The sequence below is a fragment of the Cavia porcellus genome, unplaced genomic scaffold (assembly GCF_034190915.1).
Source record: "Cavia porcellus strain 051 isolate PalLab524CR breed Dunkin Hartley unplaced genomic scaffold, mCavPor4.1 scaffold_11, whole genome shotgun sequence".
NCBI lineage: Eukaryota > Metazoa > Chordata > Mammalia > Rodentia > Caviidae > Cavia > Cavia porcellus.
Window position 1 is genome coordinate 11,161,065 of NW_026947494.1, and position 20,501 is coordinate 11,181,565.

A 20,501-nucleotide genomic window follows, 5' to 3' on the forward strand; every position below is an offset into this window, starting at 1 on the left:
AGGGATGAAGAAAGGTCACCTGTTGGCTTCTGAATTTTTTTGTGGGCGTCCTGGTAATCAAATTTAGGCCCTTATGCTTGACAGGCAAGTGTCTGTGCCACTGAGGTATAACTCCGCCTTAGTTTCTGAAGTTTAAGAAACACTTTTGGAATCCATGATAGAGAAAAAATTGGAGGAGGAATGTTGTTGAATATTAAAAACTGACACTCCTGCAGAACACAAAGATCATGCCCAAAACAATAGATATTGAATAAACCCAGAGGAAATAGGAGTGATTTTCCTTCTGCAGAAAAAAATATTTAACTTGGGGTGGTGGAGATGGGTAGCATTCATCTCCCACATGAGTCTCTGAGAAATCCTGTGCCCAGCTGTGCTTGAGGGATCCAGGGCAGAAATCTTGGCCTGACTTTCTGGGATTGGGTGGAGTCAAAGGTCTCAGCACTGAGCCAGCAGCTGAGTATTTTCCTGAGGGATTTGGAGTAGCTTGGGGAGGGGGCACAACTCTTTGGACGCCCTCAGAGTTCCCACAGTAGGCTGAGGGGCCTCTACAAGCCTGCAGTCCAGGCAGGAAGGGTAGTGGCTGGAAAGTCAGACATGCCAGGATGAACTCCCAAAGGCCAGGGCTAAGGGACAGCTTCCCCATGGCACCCTGAACACTACTGGGAGACTGGTTCCACCCTGGGGAAAACTCAGCAGGGGACACCACTCACCAGACAAATATAATCTCTAGAGACTGAGTTCTCCCTGAACTAAAGCTAAACTTTCTGCCTTGAGCAGGGACTGAGAGCTGGAGATAGAAATCATCTGGGAGAAAAATAAGAAGAGGAAACACTGTCGGCACACCTGACTCAATGGCCTGTGAAATTAGGATCTACTGCAAATTTCTGAGGTACTGCTTATCTAACAAAAAGAAATGTAAAATAGGCTTTTATCTTAGAATAGACTGAAAAGTGAAGGGAATTCTTACATACCTCATACCCAGTTTCCCCTATTATTACATTTTTATTAGGAAAGTATATTTTTCATAATCAAGGAAATAATATTGGTTCATCATTAACTAAAGTTTATACATTATTCAGATTTTCTCGACTTTTTGCCTCTCTGGCATTTAGTCCTCTTCTTTCCTTAGAGTGCTTGTGGCTGGGGTAGTTTCCCACACTTGTTTATTTCTGATGAACCTGTTAGTTTAGGGAAGTGCTGATCAGGTGGAGGTTTGTAGGATGTCTCTCGGCCAGAACTCATCTGTTGCTTTTCTCACTGTTAAGACTACAGTTTTGGGTTTGGGGGATAAAGCACATAGAGGTAAAAAGCAATTCTCACCCAAAAGGACTTCCTGCTTTGATATTCACTTTGACCCCCTGGCTATGTTACTTTTTTCCCCTTTCCAGTTTGTACTCTGGAAGGAGGTTACTGTGTGTGGCCTCGGAGATTTCTCTCCTCTCTGCTTATTCACTTAATGACTTACTAATATCAATATGGGCTCATGGATCTTCATTTTATACTTCTGGTTATAATCAAATAGTGCTGTATTTTCTTGCTCATATTGTTTTAGCTTTGGCCACTGGAAGCTTTTTCAGTTGATTCTTGTGTTCCTTGAACACATCCTATCTTTACTGTTGTTAAATAAATTTTTTTTTTGGCTTGTTTTTGGGGTGGGGGCTTTTCCTTACCTTTAGGCACAACAGGATGCTCCCAGCTCAGGTTAAACATTTCCTGTACCAGAATTGGCCATTTCCCTAAGGAGCACTGGCTTTTTTTTTTTTTAAGACCGTATTTTTTTATTACTTTATTTATTAATATTAAGAAGAAAAGGTAAAACAAATTTTCACAACAAAATAATGAAAAATTAACAATTGTTAATAAATTACACAACATTATCTTTAGTCACTCAAGTACAAAATATGGGCATAAAAATTACTTCAATCAATATTAGTACTTTTCCTATTCAGTGAACTAAGTGACACTAGTGGTATAACTAACTTGCACTTTTTTTCTTTTCCCTTCTATCCTTTCTCTTTTCTCGTATCTTAGTTTCTTCTTTTTATTGAACAGTTTCCTCCCATTTCACAGTGACTATTGTATATTTTGAACCTTATGGTTTCACATATGTCACTGTGGTGTGATGTTTTTCAGTCCTTTTGGGAAGATACACAGTAGGAGAATACCTGGGTTGAATGGGACCTCTAATCCTAATTTTTTGAGGAATCTCCACACTGATTTCCACAGTGTTTATACTAATCTACTCTCTAACCAACAGTTGTAAAGGGTTTCTTTTTCCCTACAGAACCAGGAGCATTTTTTATTGGTTGGTATATTTTTTTAAAAAATTAAATGATTTTTTAATGAATAAGGGAGAGGATGAGATAAAAGGGGGCATAACAACATAACAATACAGGTTAAAGCATAACACTTTCAGCAACCTAGTGCTTCACCACCAAATACCCCGACTTAATAGTAGTTACCATAGAGTCTTTTTCTTTGAAATATTTGAATATAACTTCATATGCTATAGCATCAAATATATCAAGACTGTGTAACACCATTCAAGTGGATGAAAGCACTGTAGAGTATTTAGAACCAGCTAACAGAAAAAAAATGATCAATGGTTTCAATATTATCTCTTTGCCTATAGCAATTTTGTTTATACTACCACATACGATAAAGTCAGCATTTAAGACCGTATTAAAAACAAGAACTGGTGATAGGTGTGTTGTTGCTACAGATATATTATATCCAGGGCTCTTTCAGGTGACAGCATGAGGCAGTTTGTGTATGTGTGTATACAGGTATTTGTAGATTAAAAAAAATCCATATATATACAGATGTCAAGCCAAACACGAGTTCCTACGAAGTTTTCAACTCTGTTTCAGGACTATTTGTTCACTGCAGCCTCCTCTGCATGCCCGTGACCTCCTATTCCAACACAGAAAGCCCTGGTGGCGACTGTGCACAGTGTAGTTGTCCATGTCCAGGACACATGTGCAGTACATACAGGTTTCCTCATCCAGTTGTTTCCGTTTGTTTTCTCCAGGATTTGCTGCTTCCACCTCTGACATTCAACCCTCCCTCCCCTTCCTTTGCAGCCGCGACCTGGGTTTCCTAAGGCACACGCTGGCTCACCAGGTGTCTTTGTGAAAATCCATTTGCTGTGATTTCCCCAGGGGCTGCATCCTCCTGGGACGGAGAAAGGTCAGGCTGCAGGGGGGATGGGCAGAGGGGGATTCCCTGGGTCTCCCGTTACACGTGATGACCCTGCGGCTCCGGGCCTGGAGCAGATAACCGGTCTCCGCTGCCTATCTGCACAGTCACGGACTGTGCCGGAGCCTATCTCGGTGCTAGCTCAGCGCCCAAGTCCCGGGCCCGGCGGGTGACAGAAATTAAAATGCAACAGTCCCGCGCTCCTTGCAACGCGCTCGAGGTGTAGGCGCGCGAGCCCTGGCAGGGGGCGCCACGCCAGGCCGCGCAGCGTCAGCCCCGATTGGTTGGTTGGCGCTTTTCTGCTCCTCCCAGGCTCGCGGCGGCTCCGCTCCCCGAGCCCCTGGCAGGCCGAAGACTCCCGCGGCCACCTCTCCGGCCCTCTGAGGCGCTCGGGGCCGCGCAGCCCCGCCCCTCCAGGCCCCGCCTCTCCCGCGAGGCCCCGCCCACCCGCCGAGCCACGCTCGGGTCCCTGACGAAGCTCGCCGGAAATTCCCGAAGCCCCTCTTTTTCCTTCCTCTCCTTTCCCTGCTCTCCCTTTTCCTTTCACCCGGGTTCCCTAGGCCGTGATTTTCCCCCTCCCCCTCCTTCCTTCCCCATTTGAAATCAAGATGGAGGCTCGCGGCTGCCGCCGGCGCCCGTGATCCCGGAGCTCCGCCGGCCCCCGCCCTCGCCCGCGCCTCGCCGCCGCCGCCGCGCGTCCGGCGCGCCGCTGCCCGCGCTCCGAGGCCGTGGGCCCCGCGCCTCCGCCCCGCGGCCAGCTCGCGTTCCCGGGCGGCGTCCTGGTCTATGTGGGCGCGCTCCTCAGGCCGAGCCGCCGCCGCCCGCCGCCGCCTCCGCCGCCCCGGGGCTCTGCGTCCCCGCGCCGGGCGCGGGCAGCTGGGCGCTCGGCGTCGCCAGGCCCGGCGCGGAGCAGGCGGCGCGCGGCGCTAGGGGCGCGGGGCCGAGGCGGGCGCGGCAGCGGGCGCCGCCTCAGCCATGAGCGGGAGCAGCGGCAGCGGCGCCGCCGCCCCCGCTGCGTCCTCCGGCCCCGCCGCGGTAGCCAGCGCGGCGGGCTCAGGCTGCGGGGGCGGCGCCGGCGAGGGGGCTGAGGAAGCGGCCAAGGACCTGGCCGACATCGCGGCCTTCTTCCGATCCGGTGAGTGCCCCGCGCACCCACGCGCCCCAAGCCCGACGCCGGGCGCCAGAGCCGGATCCGGACAGCACCCGGGCCTCTCTCCCGGCCGCCTCGGCCCTGCGGGCCCCGGCGCCGGCCCTTTGTCTCTTTCATCCGAGGGCCGAGGAGGTTGCGGCGGGGACGGCATGGGCGGAGGTCCCGGTTCTGAGGCCAGCCGGACGTGCGGTCCGGGAAAGCGGGCAGATTCGGCGCGGGTCTCGGGCCGTTTGTACCTGGCCCCTCTCGGTCCCAGCAATAGCCAGGTGTCCTTATTCGGTCGCCTCGCCTGTCATGCTCCCCGCCTTGGTCTGCACTTCTGGGAAACGGGGTGGCTGTGACACCCGCCCAACCGGGAAGGACGCGGGGTAAGCCTTTGTCCCTGGGGGCGGCCCGGGAGAGCTGCCTGGGAACGGAGTGGCCTCGGGCCACTGAGTGGGTGGCGTGGAGGTGGAGGTAGTGCCAGGTGGTCCGCTGTTAGCTGAGGCGTGCGAGGGTGGCCGGCGGGGGGCGTGCGGGGCGCGGGGGGCGTGACGGGGCGTCCCCTGGACCCTGGCGGCGGCACCTCCTCCCGCCGGCCCAGATCCGGCGCGAACGTCCCCGCGTCCCCGCGCGCAGCCAATTCTGTTCACGCGACCGGGCGTCGGCGGAGCAGCGGGAGGAGGCGGCGGAGGAGGCCTGGGGGCCGCAACCGGGAGCGGAGCCCTGAGCTGGAGCGGGCGGTCCGCAGAGGATGCAGACTCCGCGCGGTAGGGCCGAGCGGGCCCCGTGCGTGTGCAGGGTCCCGGGTGCGGTCTCTGGAGGGACGGCTAGAGGGACGGGGAGCGCAGGAGGCCCCGGGATACGCGCGCGGGTCTGCCGGCGCACGTTTCTGCGTCGCCGCTTTCAAAATCAGCTGCCAGGATTCAGTGAGATAGCTTCGACAGTCCGAGTTATTAGGAGCGATTGTAGCTGGAGGCCTTGGTCAGAAGCAGAAGTTAGCAGTGCGGATAGATACCTGGTTTAGGGTGATCTCTATTTTTTTTTAATCTTTGCCAGGCGGGTTATTTTCGATTCATTTGAACGGATTAAATGTGGCTGGCAGTGACAGCCACCAACTCCACAGTGTCAGCTTGGGGTTAATATGTCCTCAAGTGCTCCCTTACCCATGAGGTCCCCGAAGAAATCGAGACTTTAGGAAAACATCAGCCCTTGGTGGGAGGAGGGGAGCGCTCAACTGGCTTAGCAGAGCAGCCCTGTTTTACCTCTTAATAGCAGAAATGGGACGTGTTCCCTTCATGCCCTGAAGCTAAAGTCTAGCCTGCCTTCTTTTTCTCTTTACCACCTGTCATGGAATAATAGATTCTGTGCAGAATTCAGTTCCTTTCTTTTAGAAAGGCTCTTGTACCCTGTAGATGGGATTTTTGGTGCGAGACCAGAGTTTCTTATATCTTTATTATACAGAGTTGAAGAATCACTTCTTGCGCGCCTAAGAATCCCAGAAGACCTCAGTTTGGACTGGACACCCATCGAGAGCTGTCTCCACTCTAGTCTTGCTTTGGGCTTTGCCAAAACCTGTTTATGAAGCCCCAGCTGCCTGGAGGACCCAGGTGTAATCTGGAACATCTTTTTCCCTGCTTTGGGCAGCTCTGAATCTCTGCCCTATCGCTTGACTGTAACGTCCCGGCCTGTGAAGTCTGGCTAAGCGTAAGGACAGGTTGGTAGGTTAGGTTGCCGGCCTTGAGGTTTGAACAGAGAGGACAGACCAAGCAAGAGATTCTGCATGGGGACCTCACTGAAAGAGCAGCTCAGGCAGGGCCTCCTGGCAAGGTTTGATTGAATGTGGCTGCTGCCAACTCCATTGATACCATTTCTTAGCTGGGGATAGATGAGGGTGTGAACATCCCTGTTCGGGGTGTTTTTGAGCCTGGTCCTTTAGACTGCCACCATGACCTAGGCAAAGGCTTTCTATTGATTGCCTTTCTTTCTTCAGCCTTGAGACTGTGTTCACTTGGCTGTCTTGTTTTTATTCCTTGTCCTTGTACTTACATTAAGCTTTATCTTTGTAGCCACAGATTGGAAACTGGCAGCCATAGTTGAGTGAAAGAAGGAAGAACTTAAGCTTAAAAGGACTTTTAAACAATTAGAGCCATTCAGAAATAGAGCTGCTGTGCTTTCTCCATTAGTGGAAGTGTTTAAGCAGAGGTCCTCTACTAGGATGTGGAGTTGTGTGCTGGGGACAGGATGACTGCCACAGAGCAGGATGCAGCCCTGAGGTGGTTATGAGGATTCTCTCCCTTTTTCTGTGAACCTTCTGGTTCTCTCTGACCATCTAGTGCTTGTATACTAATATTATATTACCGTAATTTATTGAGATGAGGGCTCAATGGGAAGCCCTGGCTGCCTTCAAACACATAATCCTAGCTAGGATTACAGGCTTGTACCACCTTGCCTGGCTTATTTGTTTTTTTCTTTGGGTTTCAGAGCAGTTGTTGCCCTTTCCCTGTGTTTTACTTGCTTAAGATCTGTCTTCTTATGCTATTTTAATTCTCTACTAGGATCTTGGTGCAGAAACATTGTTCATTTTGACAAAGCACTGGGAGTTGAACCTAGGACTTTCATACTGGGCTGCATCTGAGCCCCTTTTATTTATTGTGAGGTAGGGTCTTCCTGAGTTATTAACCTGCTGATGCTGGGCTCCAGCTTGCAATCCTGATGCCTCATTCTTGAGGCAGTGTGCTGGGGTTACAGGAGTGCACTGATGTTCCAGCTCATTTTGACATGCTGCATCGCCTATTTATGACCTGACATATAGTGGGCGGGTCGGTAATGTTGAAGTGGTTAGAGTTGAAAAATACAATTGTGTGTTAGGGGCAGCTGAGAGGTTTTCTGCAAGTATTAGGGAATTTTGAATTCTAGTATTTTTTTTTTTTCCACAGAGCTCAGCCTTGAAAAAGATAGACCAGGTTTCAAAGAAAAAGGCATCACAGAAGTGAATCAGTCAAGTTTCTTGTGTTTTGCAGATGTTAGGTTTTGTGAGTGGAATTTGGTAGAGGTGGGGTCAAGGGCCGGAAGCTTGCACTGGACTCTGGTGCTCTTTCCCGGATGCCTCTCATGGCCAGGACGTTGCTTACATTAGTTTTCAACCCTACTGGGACCAATCATTTTTATTGCCAATCTATTTTGGGGCTCTGTTCTTGTGGCAATAAATCATTCTTTCAGAGCTATTTAACCTTGCAAGAGTGAGAGTGTGTGTGTCCGCGCGTGCATATGCCCCGAACTTACATAAATGTATTATTTTTAACTTGCCTGGCATGCTTTAGGTCAGCCATATGTGAATGTGAGGAGAATAAAGATTTGTGGTTGTTCTTAAGCGGTCGTGTTTGGGGGTTCTTTCTTACTAACTCTTACTCTGGGCAGCTTACTGCAGCCCCTGTCTTCCCACAGAATACTTGTTGGGAATCCGCCTGTCACTCTGTGAGGGGGTGGCACACAGACCTTTGCATTCTTTGATGTGATAATTTCCTTATGGAATATTGAGGGTAGCTTTTCATATTTATGCTGCTAACACCACTTAAATGGATGGCCTCTAAGCTGGCTATGTGACTTCTGTTGATATTCAGAAAGCTGGCAGCTTTGGTCCTTGTAAACGTAAAAGTAATTTTTGTAGGCTGTTGGTATCCTCAATATTTTGAAAAAGGAAACAAAAATGTTTGACAGTGAACACTGGTTTCTCCTTTTTGGATGGCACAATCAGACTCCGTTATTTAGAAGACAGCAAGGAGTTATGTCTAAAAATACTCCTGTAAGAGACTTTCTAAAAATCAAAGAGCAGTAAAATAATCATTAAAGAAGCTTTTCATTGAGACTGTGAAAACAGGTTTATTGATGTGGAATATTGTATTTTTTCCCTTTGCAACTTAACTGTCCAAGTTTCAATGATGATTTAACCGAAGCCATTTTAACCATTTAAATCATTAACCCAGATTTAAATGAAACCAGTGGTGATGTTCAAAGTGAAGCTTGTGGTTTAAATATGTTTCTTAAATATATGTTAGAATATATAATTAGAATGTTTCTTTTAGACTTTTTAAAATGTTATGTTAAATTTGGGATTTGTCCCTAGCTGAAAGTGAAAGATGTTTGAAGTTGTCATAATTTAAATCAGCTGCATCTGATGTTTGTTTTTGTTTATTGACTCTTCTGCCGAGAAAATAAAGTTTTTCTCCTATGCTTGGCAGGATTCCAAAGATATGAGAAAAGTCAAATTTTTAATCGCTAGCCATACTATACTGCGTAATGAAGTCACGTTGCTAGGAATGAGCTGTTTTATTATAAAAAACAGTTCCAACAATCTCCTTCCTCCAGCTCCAATAATGAATTGGATTTTATTTCCTTAAGTGCATTGTCTTGACATATTTTTGATAGCACCACAGGACAGTGAAGAAATAGGTTTGAGTGAAAGTCCCTCCAAATTCTGGTGCGAGGCGTGGTCTGTTCTGATGCTTTTCTCTCATCCCTGATCTCCGCAATATCAGCACAGTAACCTTGGGTTCCTTCAGGTGATGGAGTGGTTGTTCTGATGGACAGAGTGCTATTTGTTACATCTTTGCCCTCCTGTTTTAGCTGTGCAGCTGCAGCAGGAACGAAGCTGCGTGGGTTTAGGTGGTGCAGCCAAAATTCTCATTTGTTTTTCCAGATTTTTTTAGGTGCTGATTGCCTGAGCAGTAGGAAAGGAAGGAGTGTGACTCGGGCGACTTTTCCGTGTTCTTCCACTTTAGATTTGTGCACCTCTAAGTGAGGTGAAAGCAGCACAGGGAGAGTGAAAAGGTGCTGGGAGGACGCAGCCGTGCCCCTTGGGGGTCCAGGGCTTTCCCGGCCCTCAGGCCTCAGTCTCGAGTGCCTGCAGAACAGGCCTTGCGTTGCTCCTCACTCTTCACTGTGCCTGGACCCTGCAAACTCAGACTTCACGCCAGCTCCCTGCCAGGTTATAAAAATGAAACAGATCCCGACTGGAATTGCCAGTGTGGTCGTACAGCTTTTTGTTATTAAGCCTTATGTGAAGTCACTCTTGTTTATGGGAAATCTTGCTCGCACATTTAATGGTTAGCAAGTGCATAAGTGCGTGTTTCACTTCTCAGTCACTATTGGAAACAGTTAATTTGCTTACTCTGCAGGAGTCTTGTTACCTTACTTTCCTCTTTGGTTCCCTCTCCACATAAAAGAAGCCCGTGATGCCCAAATGATAAACCACTTGCCCTTTGGGTAATGTTCAGTGTCACAGGCCAGAGAGCCTGAGCAGACTCCACGTGCGAGGCGAGGGTGCTGACTTGCAGAGAGGTTTCTCCCTTGTGAGAAGTTTTTGTCTGACGGCAGATGCACTGTAGAGATGTATGACCAGTTCTGGTGGTACATGTACTTGAGTTCTCAGTTACTGTTTTAATTCACCATGTGTCCGTTCTTGTGGGGACCACAGCAGAGTCGTGTATAGAGCTAGTCAGATGTTTTGGCAGCATCACTGTAGTTTGGTTTATTTTAGCAGTTGCACGAATCCACACAGACTAAGTTCTAGGTCTTGGGGTACTTCCTGTTAGCAGTGTCTATGACAATTATTCGGGTTTGTTTTCTTCTTACTCGCAGCCGTGGAATGGACAGGGGTGAATTGTATGCAGTTTCTGTTCAAGAGAGTTTGTCTGTGCAGTGGCCCGTTTGTCCTGGTAGCTGTGTGACCCCACTTCTTCTCAGTTCCTGGTAAGAGGTACAAGATGTGTGGTTCATTACTGCTCTCTGCTTGGAAGGGCTAAGTTAGCAGCAAAACACTATTGTGTGAGTAGGTAAACTGTAGTGCTTCTGTTCCACCAATGCTGAGCAAAAGAAGGCTGCCCCAGACATGTGATTCTATCTGTGTGTGGCTTTCACAGGGGCATACTTGCTAGCAGAGAGCAGCCTGGTGGTTGACTGCTGGGAGCGCTGCACTGGCTGTAGGAGGCTGCTGTAGGTGGTGGGGCTGTGTTGTATCGTGGTTGTGCCGATGGTCCCATTCCTATGTGTTAAAGTTCCTAGAACTGACACCCCTCCCTCCCCGTTCCTGTAGTTTAAAATAGATTACTGGGAGAAAAGCCTCTGTTACAAATAAGGTGAAGAGCTACATGTACTGTACCTAATTTAAAATGAGCTTAAACAAGCAAGAAGGGGCAATCCAAAAGGAACATTTGGACAAAGATTTCAAAGAAGGACAAATAGCCAGTAAAGATTCAGCTTTTGTAGTAATCCAAGAAATGCAGGTGAAAACGAAATACCGTTAAATAGTAAAGCCAGTGTAAGTCATTTCTCTAAATAAATGTGAACAAAATTGAGTTACTTTGGGAACATTTTCTGTTGATTTGAAAAATAGTAATGGTTGCTCAGACATTACTATGTATTACCTATTTTTGATTGCTATGGGTAATCTAGGGAAACTTTAAAGATATGTATGGAGAGATAAAGGTCCCGTTGTGGGTGTCCATGACAATGATCACTTTGGGAATCCATCTGGCACATGAGTCAAATCCGCTGACTTAAAACACAGTGAGTGATCTTAGATAGGAACAGTCACCGTTTTTGTTACTTCAGATTTTCCCATTTGGATGATCTTTGCTGCTGTCCAGATAGAAAATGACAAATGATCCACGCAATGTGATCTACAGTGCCTCAGTATACCTGGCATTAAAAGAATTTTGCAGGACATATTCCTTAGGGGGAATGTGTCTTGTGTTAGTATCTAGACGAGGTCATTAACCTCTGGTTTTGGGCTTTTGATAATCACCAGTATGCAAGGGATTGTCCTAGCTCAAAACAGACTGCACAGGCCAAGGCAAATTTCACACTTTTACGGTAGAGTCATTTCACTTCTTTCTTGTTTTGTTGCTCTTGTCCTAGTGTATCTGTGGCTCAGCCTGGAAAGCTCTTGCTAATTAGATGGTTTCTAGACTGTACTTTTCTTTTTCTTGCCATGCCAGTTCAGATCACTGTACCCTGACAGGCCATCCACAGGAGAGCAGCCCTCCTGGGGAAGCCTTCACTGTGGAGTTGCCCAGTGCCAGGGTTTTGTTAGCTACAATGTTTATTTCCCAGGACTTAATTGCAAAATTCACAGGATTCATTTCTGTCATATCTTGGTAGCATTATTAGATCTGACTGTATCTGCTGATTGTTGAGTTTGTGGTTGGGTTCAGCCTGTTTGTGAAATGGGACCTGTCCCCTAAACTGAACAGCTGGAAACTTTGACTTTGCGCTCCATGTAGGATTTGGTGGAATCCTCAATCTGGGGCTTTTGATTTGGAAACTGGGGTGACAGGCAGTCTTGCTATGGGCTGATCCCTCCCCTTGCTGATTCCTGTGTCCTTAGCAGAGTACTGCAGGGGGCAGAACCAGTGGCCAGGGCCAGCCTTCAGGAAGAAGCAACAGCTTTGGAATCAGGGTCTATAAGTGACTGAAGTAGGGGCATTCAAAAAACAGTAGCACTAAAAAAACAAAAACAAAAAACCAGTAGTACTGCCACATCATAGGCTGATATGTAACATGTTACGTTTATTTCCTTTTGTCTGAAACCCATGAATGCCAGTTCTGTCCTCTAGGAAAATCCAGCAAAATCTTTCTTATTTTTACTGCTGCCATTCCTGTTTACTGTTTAAGTGCCTATGGTTTGCCAGGAACCATGCAAAAATGTATTTTTTTCTTTTGTAGACTCTACTCCCCTTTTTGCAGGTGGATGCTATTTGTTTGTTACAGATGAATGTGTCATTTTTTGCTGACGGTGAATGACCTGCTGCAGTTTGTTCTGCTTGTAAAGGCTGCAGCCAAAATTTCAACCCAGGGCTGCTGGATCCTAAAGTCCCCTCAGGCCCTTTCCTTCCATGACACCCCACAAAGTCCTGTATTGTCATTTAAAAATCATTAAAACTGCATGTGTATACCATTGTGAGTGTATAATTGACTAGCTGTAATTTACTAGTCTCATACCAAATAAAAGTATCCCAGTATGCAAGTGTTTTTCTCATATTGGTTTGGGCCCTGTAATTTATGTCTTTCTTCATTTTACCTGATTTGGCAGTGATGCTACTTTTACATAGACAATTCTAGTAGCTCCAGTTTTCTAAGTAAAGAGTGTTGGGTATGTTAGATTTTACTGGCTCACACCTGTTTCAGCCTGGGGTCACAGTGTTGCTCCTGTGTTGGCTGCCTGGACTGGATCAGAGTGCTGTGGAGGAAATCTCCTCTGTCACTGTTAATGCTTAGGGCTGGAGTAGGGTAGGTCTGGGGGAGCTGCCAGGGAAGGAAATTTCTCAGGCCAGTCCTTTGTGACACATTCTAATGATTACCATGGCTTCCTTTCCAACTTACGGAAGGGTTAGGGGAGGGTAGAGAAGGGGCAGGTGGCTGCTAAGCTGCCTTTTGGGGGGACAGTTTTATAAAGTGGGTGTCATAATTCCTGACTTCTCTATGTATAATTGTTTTGTTGCAGCCACTCATTTCTTTGCTGTTGTTCATGAAGTAGGTGATACTACTTTGTAGCCCTTAGGGAACGTTGTTTGCCACTGTCCTGTTTCCAGACAGGTCAGGCATGGGTTCTAGGTTTTTTATTTAGGGAACCCGCATTTGACATTCACACTTCATTTGGTGTCCCTCATAATAGATAGAGAACATGATTTTTGTGAGATCCTGGTTAGGTTTACATCCACAGATTTCTAAGCGTTTGTTTCTCAGCAGCATCATCACTCTGGAAATACATTTTGTTTTTCCATAATTCTCTGTGTAATTCCACATTTACATCGGAACTTTAATAGAAAGTAGACAACATATATTCAGAGACTATATTGCACTCCAAGTATGTACAACTTTTCTCCTTTTTGTCTTAGGAGTTTCTAAAAGCTTCAAGGTTTTTGTTTTTCATTTTGGTTTAATTTTTAGTTTTCAAAAGTTTTTAGAGTAGAAAGAACAGGATTGGACTGCTGGTTAATGTGAAATTATGGGTTGCTGAGTATTGTAGGATACCTTTTTTTGGCTGTACTGGGAATTGAACCCTGGGTGTTTGCATTGAACTATATATCATTGTTCCTGTTTTAATTTTGAGACAGGGTCAGTAAGTTACTCAGGCTGGGCTTAAATTTGTGATTTTCCTGCTATAGCCTCTAAGGGTGCTAGAATTACAGTTGTGGATCGCCATGCTTGGGTGTGTAGTAATGCATACATTTAGACTAAAAAAGGCGGTACAAAGCTCAGATCCGGATCAGCTTAGTTGAATTGTGATTTCACTGTGTTATTTTTGGATGTTTAGAGTTGGTCCATATCTTCACTGTCCATTGCATTTGAAGTTTTTATTTTATTTACAAGGAGGGAACTTTCTTTTGAGAAGCCAGAACATTGTATTCAAAGAAGGAAGAATGCAGATTTCTGAGTTGTTACTGTTTCACATTTGCTTTTTCTCTGTGTATCTCTCTATAGCTGTAGGTGTAATTTACATATTTTGTTTCTGATTCAGTTGAGAGTAAGTTGTAACCTTTATCTATCAATGGTCTGGTACTTCTGTGAGAGAAGGAGCTCTTACATAATGATCAAGATTAGAAAACTAATTTTGATATATCATCTAAATCTACCAATTTTAATCAAATTTCAGCAGCTATCTCAGAAATGACTTTTGTAGCAATTAAAAAGGTAGCCCGGGATCCACTGCTGGGCTACACACTGCATTTGGTTGTCATGTCTCTTTGGTTTTCTTCCATTAGAATATCTTTTCAGCTTAACTTCTGTGTAATCTGTGTACTTTTTTTCCTCCATTCCTCCCCCCCCCCCCCCCCAAGAGCCTCGCTATGCAGTTCAGGCTGCACTTGAGCTCACTTTGTAGCTGAGGCTGGTCTCAAACTTGCCACAATCCTGCCTCAGCCTCCCGAATGTTGGAATTACAGATGTGCTGTCTTCATACTTTGGAAGACAACAGGCAAGTTGCTTTGAATGCCATCCCTCGGTTTGGATTGTGTGAGTCCTCATGACTAGGTTCAGGCTGCGCATTTGGGCAGGAGTACTGTGCTCTTCCCAGAGTTACCTATCAGGAGTGTGTGGTGCCAGTCACCCCACTTCTGTGATTTTCATACTCATTGCTTTGCTCAGGTCCAGATCTCTCTACTGCATTTGTACCTTGGTAATTAGTTGGCTTTTTGTGGGAAGTAATTTGAGGTTCTCTGTATCTCTTTCCTACTAGTTGTAGCATCTGTTGATCTTTGCCCAAATCACTTACCACTGGTTTTTGCCAAATGGTTCTGACTTCAGTTCTTCCTGTAGGTAGTTGACTTTCTACCACAAGTAAGAGCTTTTTCTTTCTACTCAACTTATTTATGTACCTGAATATCACTTTATGCAACGAGCCATAATACTTTGGTATCATTTAGTTTGATGCTCAAGTTGTCTGAAACTTGACAAATGTGGGACCCTTAAGGCTGTCTCCTTTTTGTTTGTGACCTATTTCCATCTTACTGATTGATTGATTGATAGGTTAGCGTTTTCTTTCTTGCACAGTAAGTTCAGGATCATCTTTGTGCATGTTCTAGGATCAAGTAAAGAAGTGAATAGGAGGAGTACAATAAGAGCCAGGTTCTTCACTGTCAGAGAAGAATTATAAACATAGAAAAGGAAAGACTTAAAATGCACTCTGGGCAGCTTGACTGGAATTGAAGACCTGAGTACAAACAGGTTTTTATTAAAGACAGATAGGTGCAGTCTGTGTGTATCTGTTAATTTGTATACATATGTATTAAAGTATGTACGTATGTATAATACATTCCAGATCACTCCTTGAGAGGTTCTAAGAGCACTGACACGCGGTAGCAATGAGTACTCTTACTGACTGGATTGTGTTTCTAAATACTGCTCTCTGCTAAAAGGAACCGGGGTTCTTACAGAAATGGCTGATCCAGGGCTGGAGCAGGGGAGCACATATGTACATACTTTAATACATATTTATACAAATTAACAGATACACACAGACTGCACCTATCTGTCTTTAATAAAAACCTGTTGGTACTCAGGCCTTCAATTCCAGTCAAGCTGCCCAGAGTGCATTTTATCTCTTTCCTTTTCTATGTTTGTAATTCTTCTCAGACAGTGAAGAACCTGGCTCTTATTATACTCCTCCTATTCACTTCTTTACTTGATCCTAGAACATGCACAAAGTAATTTCGGAACTCTAGTCCATACCCAGGCAGTCCATGAGCCTCCATCTTCAGTTAAGCTGCTTAACTTGGCAGTTAGTGGTCAGCTTCTGTTCGGCTTGGGGTCCTGTCAGTTAGTTTTCCAAACAAAACAGATGAAGTAATGCTCTGCACCTCCCTAGAGGCGTGCTAAGGAAAGAGCTGCCAGACTCCATTAACAGCTTACTTTCTGGTGATGTTGAAGCACAAAATTGAAAAAAAGGAGTTGGCAGAAAAGAAAGGGATATTAATTTCTAATAGATACAGTTTATAAAAGTGATACCTATTGTGGGAAAAAGTTAGCATCTTCATCTCAGTGTAGTAATTGCCAGAGAGAAGAAGTAGACAGGCAAGTGTTGGGCTGATCCTGTGGGTAAGGTATGGTATGTCTGTGTGTGTAAAAGATTGAGTGAGATGGCTGTGTAATAGGTGAGGTTGGCTTAGGCTCATCTTTTCTCAGGCATCCAGTTCATTCTTCAAGTAGGGAAGAGGCGGACTTCGTATGTTGCAGTCAGGAGTCATGGCTTGAAAGAGCATTGTTTGCTGCCCTCCCTTGACTAAATTTTTCTTCCTAGAAGCCACCTGTAATAAATTCAATACAGTGATAGCTCTGTTTCTGTGTCAGATTTTGGGGTGTACACACATGCACACACTCTCAGGCCCAGAAATTGTGGAACAGTAGACAAGATTTATGTTACAGGCAAGTATTTGCTGTTTGGTGTTTTCCGACATGAAGTGATGATGTGGAGCATAGGTTCCTCATTTTCCCATGTTGCATTCAGGACTTTTCCATAAACGTCCTCATGGTGGATAGATTGTGTTCTGGAAAATTTGACCTCTATTTCTAGAAACCCTTCCTATGACAGCCATTTTATCAGGAAAGAAGAGTCATAACTTGTTCATTAGCATTTTAAAGGGGAAAAGCTTTTGATATTGAGAAAATTTGGAGAGTAAAAGTTCATGCTGATGGGTCAGAAATTTGAGAATGTTTTGGGGGCTTATGGAGACTTTCTGGAATTCGTGTGGTGATGGTTTCACAACAGTGGAAGTGTACTAACAACCACTGATTTGTACTTTGAAATAGAGTGAATTTTATAGTATGTAAATTACATTCAGGTAAAAGGGGAAAAGGACATGGCCAAGTAAGTAGCACATTTCAGATTCTTAAGTAAATTTTTTAGTGTTTTCTGTGTATCAGCTACTTAATCTTCATAGCCTCTTGCAAGTTGGCAATGATAGTTTTACACTGAGCTTGGAGCTCTTCTGTTCAGATCAGGTAGCTCTTTGGGGAAGTCTTGCAATTGCTAAGTGCCCAGAGTGTTGTACAGAAGGAAGACCAGTGCCCTGGGTGCCAGCAGGAGGTGTTCGTATTTTAAAAAGGAATAATCTACCCTCTCTTTTTGTTTTTTAAATTTTGGTGGAAAAAACAATCAACTGTTGTTTGAAGGAGGGGATTATGGAGACGATATGATCTTCAGATATGTGGTAGCAACTTTAGAGTTTTATAGACAACTTGGATTAGCTTTTTAGGAAGTCTCAGTCAAAAGGTACTGACTGCTTTGGTCTTATTGTCTGGGACCTAGTGGTGTATTTTGGGGCGGTGAATGGCACAGCTGAGAAAGTTTACTTTAGCTCAGAGATTCTGGAGAAGTTAAATACAGAAGTAGCTTTCTGCTGTGCTTTAACTGAAAATGATCTTAACCTGAAATTTCCCAGCCAGTGCTTTCTTGCTAGTGGTAGTTTCGTATCCTTGGATATTGGTGTCCTTCTTTTCACTTGTAATAACTACCAAGACAGAGAGTACCCTTCAAAATGTAAACTGTGTTCGATTTTATAGGATCGCTTTTACCTGTTTAAGAATCTTCATTGTACCTGTTTTAACATTGAGCTGGTACTTCATACAGTGTAGTGTGTAGCTTCACTAAGGCATTTCACAAGGAAGATGATTTTGTGTGGCTTTGCAGTTACTTTTGGGATCAGTTCATGAAAGAAATGAGTCATTGAAAACTTTTGTTCTTTGTAGCATTGACACTTTTTCTCCTAATTATTTACATTAAAAACACATAGAGCAGGTTGTGGTTTGTCTTCTGTGTAGAGTGCCTGCAGAGGGGCCAGAGGTTTGACAAGACCAGAGCCTCTCAGTTCAGCGTCTCCTGCACAGTGATGACCTGTGTAGGGTTTCTTGGTCTGTCATCCTTGATTCTCAGTTCCAAATGCCTAGCTTAGAGTTAGTTAGCTCTTGAAGTGGTTTTCATCTTCAAAAGACTTTCTGGGCATTATTTAATATACATGACACAGTAGTGAATGAGCTGTTTATCCTCTGAGCAGCATCCATATGCCAGATGCCATGCAGCTGGAGAAGACAAAAATAATGTTCTGCCCAGCGGGAGTTCATGATCTGAAGAGGCAAGATGATTTGGTAGATTCATTCTTTTGGCCTCTTTTAAAAATGTACTGGGGAATAATGTAGAAATTAAAATTAAAAGAAATGATCAACTAGCTCAAGTCTATCTAATTGAAATTACCCTCAAGGTGAAAATGAAATTCGAAATGCTCTTAAAAAGACATAGGATGTTAATTCCCAGTCATCACATGTTCATTGATACACGTGGTGCTCCGTGTTACAAGTGAGGTGTGTTACTCCTGAAGACTGGGTAGAATCAGTGTCCATTCTTGTGCCCTGTTTGTCTCTTGCTACCACCAAACTTCCTGTTGGGTATGAATAGCTTAGGATGGTGCTTTGGAACCAGGGCCACACCTGAGTCTCAGACATACCTTTTTGGGTGGCAGACCAGGTCAGCTCATCCCCTTGCAGGAACAGGCTCAGGTGAAACTTGGGCTTTTGCCCTGTCAGCCCGCTGTCTGTGTCCCAAGCTCTTGGACTTGTATGTCTTTGTGTTTGCTGGTCTCTCTTTGTGGTTTTCCTTCTTGACTCACCTTGAGCATTGCTGCTTTGGGAAGCTGCACTTATCCAGCCTGTGCCTGCCTTCTGGGAGCCATTGGTATTGGCATGACACCTTATATAGAGCTGGATTCTGGAGCTCATCTTCTGTTGTGAACTTGTGCCTTCACTAATGAGTGTGAGCTTCTGGGATGTCTGACCCCAGTTCAGGCTTAGAGTAGAAGCACTGTAAGAAATTGTTGATCTATGCTTGCAGTTCCTTAATATTAGAATCACTTGGATCCCACCACCCTCACGAGGGAATGAACCCAGAGCGTCTGCATTGAGTTAATCTTCAGGTCTTTAAAAAATTTTTATTTTGAGACAGGGTCTCTCTAAGTTGGCCAGGCTGGGCTGGGGCTTGAAGTCTTCCAGTTTCAGCCTCCCAGAGTTCTGGGACTGGGCATGCACTATTATACCTGATTTGGAGTCAGTGTATTTAAAAAGTTTTGGTAATTTAGATGCACAGCCAGGTTTAGGAACCACTAAGTTAGTGCTCTTGCTTATTTGTTTATTGTGGATTATGGCACTGTCTCAGCCTGTTTTCTGTTACTGTAATGAAATATCTAAGGCTAGACCCTTAAAAATGTACTTGTTTTTCTGTTCATACTTACAGGGAAGACTTCTTTCCTTAAAAGGAGAAGAAATTATCTAGCTCACAGTTTATTTAGCTTATTTGGGTTACAGTTTTAGAGTAAAAGTTGAAACTATCTGGCACCAGGTATGGTGAGGACCCCGATTATCATGTCATGGGACATGAGAGCACAGGTGAAAGAGAAAGAGAGCCCTGCCAGACAGGAATGCAGAGCAACTCGGGGGTCAGGCTCCTTCTTACACCAACTTCCTTCATGAGCATGAAGGGCCCTTTCTGAGGGCAATGCCCTGGTGAACTGAGCACCTCACACTAGCCCCTAGCTTTTAAAGGTTCCCCTGCCTACCATCACCATCCCTGAGGACCAAACATCCAGCACACAAACCTTTTCGGAACAAAACACATCTAAACCATAGCAGGGAGTTGGGCCGGTTCAGAGTAAAGCACAGGAAGTGCAGTTTGCAGAATCCTCTGGTTATGTAATCTGGAGCAAGCAGAAAAAGTGAGCTCTGTCCATGGATGATGAGGATGTGCTTTGTGAAGAAGGTCCTGGCGCACAGAGCTTTCTGTTCTATGAGCAGACTGAAGGCACAATTGGCCTTCCATACTAATTTGAAGTCGACATGTTGCTATAGAAATGTTAGGTAGTGGTCGAAGGACTTAGAGAAATCACATCGTAAATTATCAGAACAGATGGCTTGCAGTTTAACACTCTTCTAGCCCATATTCTTTGTACTGACACTTGAAAACCCTGAAAATACCAGTTGTTACTTTATTTTTTCGCTTGTAAAAATGACAGTTTGTATTGAGTGAGGTCTAAAACAGGTATGATTTATGCCATGGACACAACACCAGATGGTGGTAATATAAGGTGGGGGGTTATTTAAGGCATCTTTATCTTTGCACTTAGAAACCCAAATGTAGTTACCTGTTTTTCTGTTCATACTTACAGGTTTCATACTTTATGTTTGTTGTTGTTTTAATTTGGTGGTGCTGGGGATTGAACCTTGGGCCTTGAGCATGCTAGGTAAGCACTCTACCACTGAGCTGCACCCTCTCTCCCCTTCTCTTATTATTTTGATAGCACCAGTCAGGAATAATTTTTACCTCCTGGTTTGGTAAAAATTGAGATGTGATATTAGAGCTACACTATAAAGTTGGTGTAGATTCAGGCAAAATAAAGGATACGTGACCAGCCAACTAAAGGGTGTTTTCTATAAGCAGATCCTTTTGCAGTTAATTTTCTTTGCTGTTGTAGCTTGGGACTGATGTGCAACTCTTTAACCAATGTCTACCTTCCTTTTTGGGGGGGAGGGGGCGGTGCTAGGTACTTTTTGCTTTCTGCTTTCTTATGGATACTTAACTGCCTCTTACAGGAAGCTTCAGCCTGCCTGGAACTTTGGCAGATACCACACAGTC

At 45.0% G+C, this 20,501-nt stretch overlaps 1 protein-coding gene across 7 annotated transcripts in view; it reads left to right on the forward strand.

Annotated features, from left to right (window-relative positions):
- Positions 1-3,659: 3,659 nt before the first annotated feature.
- The window catches only part of Trio (trio Rho guanine nucleotide exchange factor), a 308,383-nt gene continuing 291,541 nt past the window's right edge, over positions 3,660-20,501 (forward strand). For 2 of the 7 annotated variants that reach the window (XR_010050401.1, XM_063257984.1), the window contains exon 1: positions 3,666-4,333. Coding sequence is in view for 6 of the 7 variants with exons in the window: in XM_063257984.1 (XP_063114054.1) it covers positions 4,174-4,333 (160 nt within the window). In the remaining variant the exon portion in view is untranslated. Of the gene's footprint in view, positions 4,334-5,066; positions 5,098-20,501 lie in introns of those variants that run through there. The other 5 variants (XM_063257985.1, XM_063257983.1, XM_063257980.1 and 2 more) reach the window with 5 other exon arrangements.